At 38.1% G+C, this 15531-nt stretch overlaps 1 protein-coding gene across 6 annotated transcripts in view; it reads right to left on the reverse strand.

The window, feature by feature from the left end:
- The window catches only part of smtnb (smoothelin b), a 94951-nt gene that overhangs the window by 29759 nt on the left and 49661 nt on the right, over positions 1-15531 (reverse strand). For all 6 annotated transcript variants that reach the window (XM_037531618.1, XM_037531619.1, XM_037531617.1 and 3 more), the window contains 4 exons: positions 8898-9391; positions 8269-8314; positions 5369-5938; positions 1305-1378 (listed from right to left, as the gene is read on the reverse strand). In XM_037531618.1, the coding sequence (XP_037387515.1) occupies positions 1305-1378; positions 5369-5938; positions 8269-8314; positions 8898-9391 (1184 nt within the window). The remainder of the gene's footprint in view (positions 1-1304; positions 1379-5368; positions 5939-8268; positions 8315-8897; positions 9392-15531) is intronic.

Genomic DNA, 15531 nt, shown 5'->3' on the forward strand with positions numbered 1-15531 from the left:
ATGACACAAATGTGTGAAATTTCAGACTAGATACTGTATGTTACAGGATTAGACTGGATTCATGTATTATACCCAATCCAGCATTTTCTGCTGATGCTGAACAGATACAGATAACCACCGGTACTGATAGGCCAATCTTTAGTTTTATATTAATGAAAATAGTGATTCTAAACATCTGAACAAGAGAGCGGAGCAATATGGTAGCCATCATGTTATACGTATGGAGGATGTGAGGAAACGATATGCATTGTTTTTGGCCCTCACTGCAGGGTTCCAGACTAACGTCGTCCCGTCTCCTGATTGTGTTCATTTACATCTTTTTAGCATGCTTTACTATAAACAGGGACAATTAAAGTTTGTTTGTTGGAATTTCTGATGCCTACTACAATGCACACTGGTTCTAAAAAACGGCTACATTCCAGTATTAAAATATAATAATTGTAAGAGTTACTGCAAGAAATCCTGAACACACTGAGACTGCATAAGAATGCAGCCCATAGACACATAATTGTATTTATAAAACTGCTAAGATTTATATGTATTTATAGAACTGCTATAAATACAATTATGTGTCTCTGGGCTGCATTCTTGAAATCAGTGTGTTCAGGTTTTCTTGCAGTAACTCTTACAATTATTATATTTTAATACTGGAATGTAGCCGGTTTAGATGGGGCAGTCGTGGGCACTGTAACCGGAAGGTTGCCGGTTCGATCCCCAGTGCTAAAAATCCATGACTGAGGTGTCCTTGAGCAAGACACCTAACCCCTAATTGCTACCTGGGTGCCATGGATAGGGCTGCCCACCGCTCCGGGCAAGTGTGCTCACTGCCCCCTAGTGTGTGTGTATATTCACTAGTGTGTATGTGGTGTTTCACTTCACGGATGGGTTAAATGCGGAGGTGGAATTTCCCTGCTTGTGGGATTTAAAAAGTATAACTTAACTTGTGTTTGTATGAATTGTGTGTCTGAGTGCATTCATGTGCACCAAGCATGCATTCTGTTTATTACTATCGAAAACTGTTTTTGGGGAGCCATAATATGGTAGTACAAAAATTCAAGAGAAAAATGTAGTGTAAACAAGCAGTTTATGATATTGGATGGTCAATTTTTACTTTCAGACAGGTGACAATATTTTTCAGGATAGTTCTGTGACATTAGTCTGGAGCCCTGCTCATTGGCTAAATTTAAACTATAACCACAATCTCCTTGTGTTCTTACAAATGCCTTAAAAATGAGCAATTGTCCTCTATTATAAGATGATGGTTTGATGATTTTGGGATAAAATCTTGCATAAAAACACAGTACCTTAATGGAGGGTCCTGACAGGTGGCTGGAGCTGCTGATCTTGAATGGTGTTGCTCTGAGACCAAGCGTCAGTTCTATGAAAAACACACAAAAAAAAGAGGAGAGTTAAGGAGAGACATGCTGAGGGCTGGGAAAGTAAAAAATGTCTTGAAATCCTACATAGCTTTCGAACACTGTCAAGTCACACCAGCGAATATTTACCCATAAATATTTAGAAGTTGAATAGGTCTAATTCCCCACTGGTTGACAGATATTTGTATACATGTAAGACTTATGGATGAAGTGTGGTGCAGGGGATAAGGAATAGGTGCCCATTACTTAGGTATGCAAACTGTCAAACTGGCATCGTTCAAAGTTGTAAATCAGTGAGCTGAGTAAGTCACGTTGCTATTAACATAAACACAATATCCAGCACTCTCCTGGGGTGTTGATGGCACACATGTACAGCCCTATCAAAGTTCTCAAAATGCAAAAAGTCTCACAGCTGCACAAAATGTTACACGGACTTCAGCCACAAATACGCATGCAAAATCAGATGGCGAGGTAATCTTTACACAGTTTCTTTCCTTTACAACCTGTACAAATTGTGTTTATACCAATAGCTATAAGAACTGCCAAGAGGTAGAGGAGGGAAAAACACATACATAAAATAACATTCATTGGGAGTCAAGGATAAGCTCTCAAATGACTCGGCTAAGACTGATGTTTAAATCAACTGGACTGAATAGTCCATGGAGCTTAATAGTCATGCAGCCTGAGCTGTACATCCACCCACTCCCTGTCTAAGTCAATCTCTCTAAATTCAGCAACTATTAAGGGGACCATTAAAGGGAGGTAACAACAACAACAATGAACTTTAAGAAGGTACAGAGATTACAGGCTGCCTGAAGAGAAAAACCTCATTTGTCAATATTAGCATGAGCACTGGCTACACTGGTTAGCATGGCAAGTTTGTAGAAAGTACCCCAAACTTAAATAGTAATTTCAAAGGCCACCCTCAGCGTTCTCCTAAGCATAAGTGAGCAGAGATATGGAGAAAAAAGGTTTTCACTGACACAAAATTCAAAGCACCACTTATAAACCTAATAGGAATGCACACATATAGACCTAATAGGGATGCACTTTTCCAATAAGTTTCAAAGCTGTTGACAACTAAATGTTGCAAACATACAAGTGCTTATTTGACAAAGTACTGAAAGCTCTTTAATGCAGTTTTTACCACATTTTTGATTTCAGTGGCTGTCAGGATTGACAGGACGGTACTAGGCTGTACGTCTGTAGATAGTTGCTGTCATGACCAATTACATTATAATTTAAATAATTTTAAAAGCGGCTCCTAAGTGGCACAGCCAGGGTTTTGCTTATTGTTAAGAATTAAAATCGATGTACTGCTGCACCTGTGGGAGCTGGAAAAGTTAAAATTTTAACAAATAAATGGGAAAAAAAAAAAAAAAAAAAAGTACTACACTTTTGATGGCATTTTTAAATGCAACACTACTTGTGCATCTGTTCTGACTAACAAACCCTTCAACCTCAGAAAAACACATAATAGTAGAAATGAAACCTGCGATAATCCAAAAATGATCAGCATACATTTAAAGTGTAGATCTCCATTTAAATACAAGTCCTAGTGCCCATAAAAGTTCTAGTCAGTCACTTGTTTTAAATTATTTGTGAGCTATTTGCACTACATTGTGAAATGATGTACAAAATTTCTCCACTGCTGCTTGAGTGCTAACAGTACCCCCTTGTAGGGAGTCTGAATTATAATGGAGAAAATTAACTTGCCGTATATCACAAAGCATTAAGTTTATTAATACTGCTTCCGTTTCTTTTAAAAAATTGTTTACTTGCATAAAAACTTTTTGGGAGCATTTTCAGTACTCAGTACTAAAATAATTTAATTTCTGCTATAACACTTGCGACTTTTCTAGCACCAGCACTACCTGCTCAAAAGGTTTACATACATCTTTGCCTCAAGTATCATAAAGTATTTTGCCATATTGCACACCCCTACATATGCTTATAGGAAAACAACAGCCAGACAGCTGAGGTTTGGGGTCAGACCTTGGCTGTAACTCAAGGTCGTGGTTTTGATAGCAGCTGATGCCCATCACTGCTGAGCTCTTAAAGAAGCAGACTTAACTAAAAGCTCCTCCATGGCAGCTCTCCCTGCTCCTGGCTAATGCTTTGGGCAAAAGCATGAACTAAATGACAGAATGGAAATGTGGAGTCTTTGAAATATGCCCAGAGCGCATACAGGCCACTTTCTGAGGCAAGGATGAGCGAAGTGCTTCCAAAAAAGGAAGATGTGACAGAGCTGTAGCACAGGGACAAAAACACTGCAAGAGAGACAGTGTGCGTGTGTGTATATATGTGTGAGTCGTGAGCTAGTTCCTTGTGATTATAAAGATAGGGTCTTATCTGGCTGGACTTCTTGCAGCTGGTAAGCAGTAACTCAATTAGCAGATTGTTAAGAAAAGCTTTTAGTATCATTTTCCTGCACGACTGTAAACACTGTGAAATTTATTAATTCTCTTAATACTTATCTTCCAAGCTTCAATGTTAAATGAGTCCTCTCTTAATCTACAGCGAGTGATAGTCTCAAAGTAAATGCAGCAAAAAAGCTTTTAATAGCCCTGCAGAAGAAAAGTAGAACAGTAATATAAATAGTTTCCAGCAGGCAGTGGAACAGTCATCTAGCATTTCGTGTGTCATCTTACCAAATAAGGTTTTTCACCCATTATTCAACTGTGAGCATAACATATAGAAGTGTTCAGATGTATGGTGTAATTTCCAATGTGGCTGCCAAATACCATAATGGATGCTACTGCAAATACTAAAACGCAGTGCACTGCATTCCATTCAACCAATCCAATCCTCTCTATGACAGACATCTGTAAAATTTATTATGCCGCACATATTCAGGGAGCACAGAACTCACTGAAGAAATGAAAGTTCCATTAATTTCTTGATTTAAAAACCTAGAAATATTCAGCTTAGAAGGCATCATGCTACTCAGGCCACTTAACATAACCTGTGATATCCAGAAAATTGAACACAAACTGTACTTGAACTGAACTGAAACTTTTGTTTAAGAATACAATATATGTTCATCTGATGTTCAATATGTCTTTAAAGATTCCCCTCCACATACAATCATCAAAAACCATCATCAATTTGATAGCATTTCACCTACCTGCGTCCGTAATAACCTCTCCCACTATAAAGCAACATGATAAGCTTATAATAGCATAGTAAATAAATTACAGGACACTAATATTGTAAACTGTTGATATGATTCAGTGGATCTAAAGGTGCCAATATTTTGCCAAAGGTGCCAACACTTTTTACTTACTTTACTTTTTGTAAATTAAGTAAAACACTACTTAAATGGAATTTTGATGCATCAGTATACTTCATCAGTTAAAAATGCTTCAAGACTGTTGAATCAAACCATTGAATCAACTTCTGAAAGGAAATAAAAAAGAAAAAGTAATGATTTATTACCATGAATTATTAGCATGAACTATTGTTCAGAAGTTTGGAATCAATGTGTTCAACATTATATAACACAAATATGGTTGCAGATGCATGCATAAAACCATTTTATAACAAAGTCGGTACTGTGCAAAAGGTACATTTTAGATGTGTCCAACATGATTAACTGAGATGTAGATGATCCTAAAATGACTATGGAAGCAGAGTACAATAAAGTTTAAATCTGGTATCCACAATGGCTCGATGGCTCGTATTTTAAAGGTGGTGAATAAATCCTGAGACAGATACAATTATTTTACAAATAAATCAAGTAAATTAAGAGCATTTTTTGGATCACTTCATTAACTTAACACAAAACATTTGAGAATACCTTTGGACCCAATTCATAATACCTTTGGACTAATTCACAATATTTAATTTTACACTTTATAAGCTATTATTCATTGAAAAATGACAAAGACTATTAATATGATGAATCATTCAAAACGTTTGAATGGTAGTATACTTCCTAAACAAGGTAGCCTTCACTAAGTTGACAATATCATGACAAGCACACTACCCACCTGCCCTCTGTCCAGAGGTACCAGTGATGATTCGGGGCATCACGTTGGCCCCCATGGACGAAGATGATGCAGACACTTGTGGAGTAATGGTTCGGCCATCCTTGATCTCAATGGTGAGGAAGGTTTTCATGTTGGACTCGGGATCTCCCTGGTGGTCTGGTGTCCTCGAAGATGGTTTTCCCTCGGGAGCCTGCCCCTCTTCTGAGCTGTAAGAAGGACTCCAGACATCTTCAGTGGAGTTCTGTGGCCCGCCCACTGCTCCCAGTGATTGGACATTAGACAGAGCCTCCGATTGGGCAGGCAGGCCTTCGCTGAGGTTTTCCCCACTGCCTGGAGAGGTGTACAGACAAGAAGAAGAAAGGGATGGAGTCGCATCTCGACTCTCAGAGTGGGCTGGAGTCGCTGGCACTGTGAGAAACGCATTCGTAGAGGAGGGCGCTCTATGGATGGCTCTCTGTACATCCTTAGTCTGGCTAGAGATCGCAGCAGGTTCTGCAAATTTTCGCACTCTGTCACGCACTGAGCTTGCTCGGTTGAACATCTGAGAAGCTGCAGTTTTGCTTGTAAGTACTGGAAAGAAACAAAACATTGAGAATGTAAACCAAAATAAATTCCTACTCAAAACTGCAATCATTACCCCTCATACTGGGAACTGCAAGTGAAGAGGACAGAGAGAACAATTTTTAAAATAAAATTTTAAAAAAATTAGATGAGAGGTGAAAAGTTAAGAACATAGGCGAGTCGTGCTTACTTGGTACAAAAAAGTATGTACACACAAATTTTCACATACACGCAGTACACATGTTCAGCAGACAGTGAGCAAAGAAAAATTCACATGGCCAAAGACAAACAGAGGGAAAAGAATTACAGCCCTGGTTCTGGGCATGTTCCAAAGCCTATTTACTTTTTACCATTGCTGATACAGGACCCTTCCCTTCAAAGTTACAAAGACACAAAATGGGGGAAAAAAATAGTAGATTACAATCTCACACTGGACAGGGCCTCTAAGCTTGTGCATGCTGTAATTGCCCTATTCGGTCATGAGAACGAGTGAAGGCTTTGGGATGCAGCCACTAGACAGTGGGGAGGGCAGGACGTCTTGATACTGAAATGAGTGAAAACACTTCCTCACCCGCAAGGCCCCCACCACTCCTCCTGAATCATAAACATAAGAAATGGGAGTCCTAGGAGGTGCATTACATACAGTACTAATCAAAAGTTTGAACATACTTAATCAAGGGTGTTTGTTTTTACTAACACGTTTTAGTCAAGACATCCATGACACAATGTATGGTCTCAGTTCAAAGTTAATTTATGGCTTGAGATTTTAATACTGTTTTATTTTGACGGGCCATTTCTTTAAAGTGAAGGTAAGTAGCCTGTGGACTCATTTCAATCATGAGGTTTACTCAACCTCTACACTATCCATTTTCACCTGCTCATCAGGCCCACTGGTGCATCAACTATAGAGTCACAGCCTACAGACTCAAAGGCAGGAGGAGTCTACCGGCATGAGTCCATGGATGAAGCACACAGAGGAGGACTGCATAACACTCTGGTCTGCCAAACTGTTCCTTGGCCGTGTCCCTTAAAAACAATTGATACCTACTTTAATCACCATGTGCTTCTCATTGCTGCTTCTCATTAAAGGTCAAAATCTCTAAAAACAGAATCACAATCAGTTCACCTACCCTGCTAGGCTCACTGCTGTAGTACCTAGAGGTCTTTGGAATTGTCAGCTGTAAACACAGACGACTTCGTCACTGCTCATACAACTAATCAATGCGTATACATCTTGGCACTCAAAGACATCACCACAGAAACCATATCTATTGCCTTTTCCCATTCTCCCATGCTACCAGAACTTTCTGTTGGGGCCAGACAGGTTTGCTCATTAACTCCATCTGGACATGCTCCATTTCTTCATTTGAATTTTATCCTGTTACTATATCCAAAACGTATCACCTAAAGAAGTGAAGTGATGAAACTTATAAAACTATAAAACCATCAGACACGCATCTGAATCACAATGATCAATACATTACTTACATGTGGTCAGTTTCTTCAGATCAGCACAATTTATGCCACAGCTCAAGAAACCCATCCATTGCTCTAGGGGTTCCCAAACATTTTAACAGTAAGGACCAATGCACAACCTACAGCAATTTTTACATACCAGTAGGGAAGCTATGATCTCATGACACGCATGATAATTTTTTTTTAGTGTACTAAAGAATGATCATGCACCACTACATCCATTAAGGCAAGTAAATAAAATGCAATAAAATATATGTTAATACTGTCAATTCTATATATATTTCTGACATCTCTCCTTAAGCTGGGCTAAGATATTGACATCACACTTCACTTCTTGAATTAAATCATTTAAGGTTATTAAACAAAAAATGTGTTAAACATTCTGGACTATACAGGCTTTTTTGGGAAGGTTTAGGCTTGAAGACATGGCCCGATCACAAGGTAGTTGCGCTATTCTACCATGGTCTGAAGACAATACCTAGGGTCACTCCATTCTGCACTTAGGCACAGCAATCCTCTGTTCTTACACTTTGTGCTTTTGTATTTGCTTATTTTAAATAAATGTAAAGGCAGATGCATATTTTAGATTTTAGCCATTAATAGCTTTTTATATGCTGGGTATTCTCTCAATTAGCTTCATGATCTAGGTTACTTTAACAGACTAGAAAGTGTAAGTATTAAAGCCTTTAGAGCAAAAATGACTGATTATAAAAGATATATAATCAGTTGTATCCAAACCTTTCACCGGTACTAGGTACTATTCATGATACATGCAAAACACAAGTGAACTGAAAAGCTGGGAAGTGACTATCCAACCATTGCTTTTGAGTTTGAAGGATATTAAGTACAATAATTACAATTACCTTTATCTTTGTTGAGAGAAAACGGTGTGTCTGGGCCTGATGTGACCTAGGGAACAGAGGTTCAATAAATTAACTCCAATAAATTAAGATCCAAAAAATTCAATTAACACTTACAGTAGTAGCCTATCTACAGCTATTTTCTGCATTCTGATTTTATGCAAGCATTACAATGTCTATGATCTTTAAAAAATTAATTAAAAGAATAAAAGGTCCAGTCCATTTTGTTCCTCGATGGACTGCACATAAATTTGGTCACATAATAAACAGTTTTCTGCTATGCATATATGTAGGCATTTAACAGATGGAGAATGTTAAGAAGGATTAAGGAGAAGGCTAGTTTGTTTACATAGCATGGTAACTGAACCCTCACAAGGCTGTCCCTCATACCAATAAAACACTGTTTTTGGCTGTTCCTCAAACAAGGGTGTTATAAAAACCAGTACACAGCATTTGTACACACTGTATCAGAACAGCAGACAGAGTGAGAGGTCAAAGAGACTGAACACAATTTCACCTGCAGCGAAACAATACCTCCTAGTGGAAACTCTATCATCAGCATTTCCCCTGTGATGAAGCTGTGCTGCTTTCACCAACTTTATATAGTGCTATATAATGCTATAGTGCTTTACCTTCTGTTTCAAGATGTTGTCTGTAGGCTTTCCACTGGATTCCTTCAGCGTGCAGCTGGCCTTTGCGGTCTTCTTGGAGCTTACCGCTCCATCAGGTGTCTCCATGTTAGTGGTTGTAGTAGAGGACAGATCATCAACCTTACTTGGCCCATGATTTTTAGTCTCAACTTCTGAATCTGTGCTCACTAAGGATCCACCCGCTGCTTGCTCTCCTCCCACAGCCCATTCCAAGGGTGCACCAAGCTCAGATGCATTTGACTCAGAAGAGGGCCGTGAGCAGGCATGACTATGCTCCGATGTCCCCGAATCCAGCCGTTTGCGTTGCAAGATATCCTGGCTTCTATTGGACTCCACTGAATCTGAACGTTCCCGGTAAGAAGAAATGACATCAGAGGAAGGCGAGCCAGAGTCACGGTGAGAATGGAGGGTCAAAGGGCAAGACACCACCTCCCTGACTAGCGGGTCTAATACCAACACCATGTCAGAATTAGAACCTAAAAAACACAGGAGATATTAGTTTACTGTTCTAAATCATTACACCTGATTTTACTCAATGGATAGTTAGCAAAGTCTTTATGAGCCAAGTGTTGGAGAGGATGAAGCTAATATCCAGATATGTGTGGACACTTGAGATAAAGAGAAAATGATACAAGGGCAAGTGAAATGTATCTGATGAACTAGTCAAATCTCCAACAGTTTTATTGCAGTTCTGGGACATATGTTATGGATTCTCCCACTTCATCATACATTACAGCAGAAAGCTCAGTGCTGTTACCCTGGCCAATCGAATTTAAGATTAGTACATATATAATCCAATAATCCAACTCTTCCAAAAAAAAAAAAAAAAAAGTTGATCTAGACACTCCATCTTGTCTCCAAGCTTTTTATTTTATTCTTCTGTTTTAAATGGTTACATAAAAAGGTTATATTAAAAACACACAAATATGTACATTTCCAAAAATAAAAATAAAAACTTAAGGTGCACAATTGGAACTTCAAACTAGGGTACATTTACATTGTTTGTACCTTGATGATGAAAAACATACCAGTACCTTTATTTTCAACAGTGTAACAAAGCTCAAAAGCCAAAGTCTTGAAGACAACAATAATACTGAACACACTTTGGAGCAAAATATGCCTTTAGGTGCCATGCAGGTGCTTATTTGTGGCACATTATTAAGCTGAAAAAAAAGGAGAAAAAAAAAAAAAAAAAAAACTCCAGCAAATACCCTGTACGAATGCACAACTGAAGACCAAAATTCCCCTTTCAGAACTTTAATACATTTTCATAAGACTGCACACAACTATAGAATCAGAATGTCAGAATGTAACATTTGAAGCTGAAGGTGCCTAATTCTGGAGGGTACGTGTAGCTCTTTTATGCAAAGCAGCCACATAATGTGTACTGATTAAATGCACATAAAATGGTTTTACTGGACACTCAAAAAGTGTAAAAAATAAATAAATAAACTTTTAATCAGATCATTAAGTCTTTAAAATAACCATTTTTGTAAATAAGATGTTAAGTTTGAGGTTTGAAGAACGTCCACATATCAATTAAAGCCAATAATTATTTATTACAAAATATATTAACTTCTAATGCAAGTTAATGCAAAGCAATTTTATTTCAAGCAGTTCTGAAACATTTCTGTTGGCCAGGTCATCATTGACATAAATGTCTACACTATGTAAAGGGCACCTGGTTTTATCAAAATATGTAAAAACGATAAAAAAAGTAGAGCCAGCCTCAACATAGTTTAGCATAATCATATACACTTTAATAACTTAACCCACAGTGAAACACAGTAGTACTGATGTTTATTTTGCCTAAAACTACAAAAGTCATATGATCTGCACTAGCATAATTTATCACATGATAAATTTACGAACATGAAAGTAGTAAAAAAAATGTACTATCTACTAATTCCAAAGGAGGAAGCATAAAAAGACTTCTGATTCCAGCCAAAAGCTACCACACACCAAACCACAAGGTCCACACTGTGTCAGCAGAGGATCTCTGGTGTCGGGTTGCAGATAGTACAAAGCACAAATGTCAAAAATATCAAGCTTGCTTTACACTCTACTCATATAGATTCAATAAAATAAAAGCTTCACTATTTAGTAAATTTATCAGGGGATTGTAACAGGAAATTTTAAATTCTAATTTCTTAAAAATCTGAAAATCAGATTTGAGGGCAAATATGGACATTGTAATCAAAAAAAGACATACTTTATGATGGCTCAACGTACTTTTAATTGACTGCAGATTCAATTTCCTCTCTTTCTGTCACACATGCCACAATGTGCTGCATTCCAAATTGTGGCATTGTGACAAAACGTGACTGAATTTCCTCTCACTTTTTTTGAAAGAGTTTGATGTAGTACATACATTTTATCCTGTTCTTCAATGGTCAGGACCCCCACAGAATTACTAATATGATGCCCACAGGATGCTGTTGGCTGGATATTTCTGGTTGGTAAATTATTGTATTATATGATATGAATATGTTATGAATATAAAAGACAAAAAGTTCTTAAGAACGAGGTATAGGTCTTTAAAAAAATGTTTAACTGTACTATAAAGGGTGATTGAAAAGCGTTCATGTAAAAATGAGTTATGACTAAATGTTTCAAATAGACCTGAGGAGGGAAAATGAAAATGCACAAAATGCACAAAAAAAATTCTGCTTAATAAAGTAGGTCAGCTGCAAATAAGTCATGCAGAATGATTCGAAATGAAACGTTACATTCTGAAGAAACTTATCAAGTTAACATTTTTTCATAGCCACAGTTACAGGAACCAGACATTAAGGGCTTAAAGTCTCTAAAAGCTACCTCTAAAATGCTATTAGATAAAAGGTTTAAACATATGTACACTGTTTTTCTTTGAGATAACCTTTTGCTTATCTCGAATATAAACAATTTACATTTATATATAAATCAAATCAGATTTCCCACTATTTTACCTTTATTAGCCTTCTCTAGCTGTTTTGGCTAGCAGATACAATGGTTATTGTATTATGCCTCCACAACTGTATTATGCAGAAATTCTGAAAAACTGGTGGAATTCCCCTTTAATCCAAAATTGCACATTTCCAAGGCCAAATCTTTAAATATTACATTTTTTCTTGTTATTGAAGCTGTGTTTTTCTTACTCCTTCCTTTTATGCATCAGGTTAAAAAGGGCAACCTGTTTGTCCTCCTCACTTTAATTATAAGTACCTTCAGACTCTCAGACCACCAGCCTTACATAGCATTTTGAAGCTGGATCACAGAGCCTGAACAAAACCTGCCACTTGGGGGCCTTCGTGGTTTGTCATTTGAAAATGGCCGAGAACCACTGGCTTTAAAGGCAAAGAAAAAGATCCAAATTAAAGGTTTTGAGAGTCTCTTTTACATGCATTGCACACAGACAGCAAATAAATGGTACTGAGCCCAAGAAATGTCTGAATGACATTTTAAACAAAACAGGGTTGTAGTGAGCATTCAGGGTGGAGATGGAGACATTTCCTGTCACCATCTGAGCATATATGTACATGGGTTCATGGCTGGAAGATAGAACTGGGACAGGAAAAGAGATTCAGGCACAGGATGTACAGGGTGGGCTCCTAAATTCAAATGGTACTCTCTCAATTGCAGAATCAAATGAAACTTCAGTATTTTTTCTTGGCAAAATATTAACTTGGTTGTCTTCATGTTTAATTGAAGAAGTCATTTAATTTTGTTGTAGTACTAATATGGCCCTAAAAAGAAGTAAGTAAATACACAGAACAGTTAAAGGCAGATTGACAGGACAATTTAAGGACTAGGTATTTGATAAAATGATTTTTATTCAATATTTCAAGTACCCCGAACACCAAAAAGTTATTAACTGCTAAATAATACACAATAATTAGTCATTTTAGTCACTACCTACCATATGGCTGAGAACTGATCACTAGTTTTCAAAAATGAGGCATTCAGTTTATAACTTTTTATCTTGATGTTTTATCTTAACACTAGAAATACCCAAAAAAATAGGAGGCTGTCAAGTGTTACAACTGGCAATCGCTGACCCTATCATTGTGAGATCGCAGGTTCAATGTCTAGCAAAGCAAAAGTCCTTTATGGCCGGGAGTCCAAGAGAGCATAACCCTTGTTCTGTTTGTGTGGGTAGGAAGGCCCTCATTCTTCCCCTCCCCCCACTTAATGTGACACACGCTGCAAAAAACTGAAGTGTTCTTTGTCTAAATAAATTATCAGCTAAAAACAGCAGCTCTCAGCTTGGAAGCAATGTGTGATAGCTGGTGAGAATAAACTGGATGGAAGACAAGGACACGCAGTACATAAAAGGCACTTCCTCTAAATATGCAGTCACCATAAGTCATTCAGGCTGTGGGAGAGAATGGGGTCACGTGGCCCGAGTTGCTCTTTGACCATAATTGGGGGGAGGTTGCCGGTTCGATCCCCAGGGCCGACAGTCCATGACTGGGGTGTCCTTGAGCAAGACACCTAACCCCCGACTGCTCCCCGGGCCCCGTGGATAGGGCTGCCCACCGCTCCGGGCAAGTGTGCTCACTGCCCCCTAGTGTGTGTGTCTATTCACTAGTGTGTATGTGGTGTTTCACTTCACGGATGGGTTAAATGCGGATGTGGAATTTCCCCGGTTGTGGGATCAAAAAACTATCACTTAATGAGCATGGTTGCTAATGCTCTTTTAAGGTAATAAAACATCTGAGTGGATCCCAGTCATTTTTGCGAGACTAACTATCTTAATGTCCTGATGTTTTTCACATGTGGTGAGGAAGCTTCTGTTTCCACTATTTTCATATCACAGTATGAGCACAGCACAGTCTCTTTTTCTAATGCTCCGTCTGCTCACAGCATTAGTACAGCCAGGCCGTAGACCTTAAAATGTGTTTTTCAATGCTCTTGCCATGAATTCAAGATTTATGGCGTCTCTCAGACCTGCAGCGTGCAAGTGCTGCTGAAATAATGTCTAGAAGCAGGACAATAGCCATCTGTGCTGACTTTGTCAGCCTTTAGAGAATGTGAGGATTTATCAATGGCAATATTTTAATAATAATAATAATAATAATAATAATAATAATAATAATAATAATAATAATCACTATATTTATCTAACTTTTACAGTGTGCTTTACATAAAATTTGCAACCCATTTGAGAGATAAAACATTATGGTTCAAATTAAATCTGCTTTGAAAAATCTCAATGGCACGTAGAGTAGCCCTTCAGTCACACAGAGAAGCTGAGGCACAACCCTTTCCGTGGCTTTTTTGATTGCTGTTGTGTCCGCTTTGTTTACCACGAGTGGGGAGGCAGGCTGTTAGGTTTACAGATCCAAACCCCAAACACATTCTTCTCCATCAGCAAAAACAAAGCCACGCCACTCTTTTAGACAATTGCCGGGCTATAGATAGACCACAGCAGAGCGGATGTCTGGCATGAACGAGTGGCCGGAGTCAGTTAAAGGAACAGTTAGATAAAAAATTTACACAATTTTCTCCTTAACCCTAATGTTGTGAATAAACCAAGACATGTTTGGTATCTCAAGTTGCCCCCCCCCCTCCCCTCCCCACTTCCCTCAAACCGCATCAAGTTGTGAAGTAATCTCAAATAGCCTCATTTATGTGGTTTGTAACACAGTATATTATACATTTATCTATAAAATTAACAAAAGTATGAAAATTTTCAGGCTACAAGATGGCCGTTACTAGTTGTTTTAGGATGCTACATGTGAAAAAAACAACAATAGCAAGTCTATTCGAGACAGCTCAGCTTGGTGCAAGTTTTGTATGATAATTTAGCAGTGCAGAATGCAAATTGGTGGGGCAATGCAAATAAGCCTCTATAACTTATTACCCATGTTACATGTCTTGGCTAACAGGTTACATTTGGAGGTCAGGGGAAAAAGCATGAATATTTGATTCTGGCCCAAATATGGCTTTACGCATAGACAAGTTGTGTTATGGTTTATTACTGCTGCTGTTTGGCCACTTACTGTGTCCATTGGGTGGGGGTAGGGGGGTTTAAAGGGGGAATGATCCCTTGCTGCTCTAAGATTCCAGGAAACATCCTTCTGGTGAGTCAATCAGGTAGACCCAAACACCAGGTTTTTATGAGAGAATCTGGACTCTGAACTGGTTTATTTCCTTTTGATTGCCTTGATAAATTGTTTCTAAAAAATGGGAAAACAAATCCAATGCTGAAAAATTTTCTTATTTGGCAGCTGAATAATACACATACTGGCGCAAAATGCGTACACTGTACAGAATGATATTTCTTTATAAAGAGCAAACTAACAATTTGACAGACAACAGTACTTGGTACTGTTACCACAATGATAACCCTGTCACAGTCAAAACAGATCAAAAAGTGTTCTGTAAAACTTTCCAGTTTACCCCTTGCCCCAAATGTAAACTAAGAGTAGGCTATTAAGCTCAAAGTATTTCCACACTTTACTCTCCAAAAAGACGCAACACACCGCTAACAATATCTCATCAAAGTGTATGATGTGTGTCTTATTTTTCTTCCAATCTAGGAATTTCCTTTTGTTATCCGGCTATTCTGCAACAGACTTGCTTATACAGTTTGATATTGTATAACGGTGTCCAATCTAATCTGCAAAGGGCT

Source organism: Pygocentrus nattereri, chromosome 20 (genome assembly GCF_015220715.1).
Source record: "Pygocentrus nattereri isolate fPygNat1 chromosome 20, fPygNat1.pri, whole genome shotgun sequence".
In the NCBI taxonomy this organism is placed as follows: domain Eukaryota; kingdom Metazoa; phylum Chordata; class Actinopteri; order Characiformes; family Serrasalmidae; genus Pygocentrus; species Pygocentrus nattereri.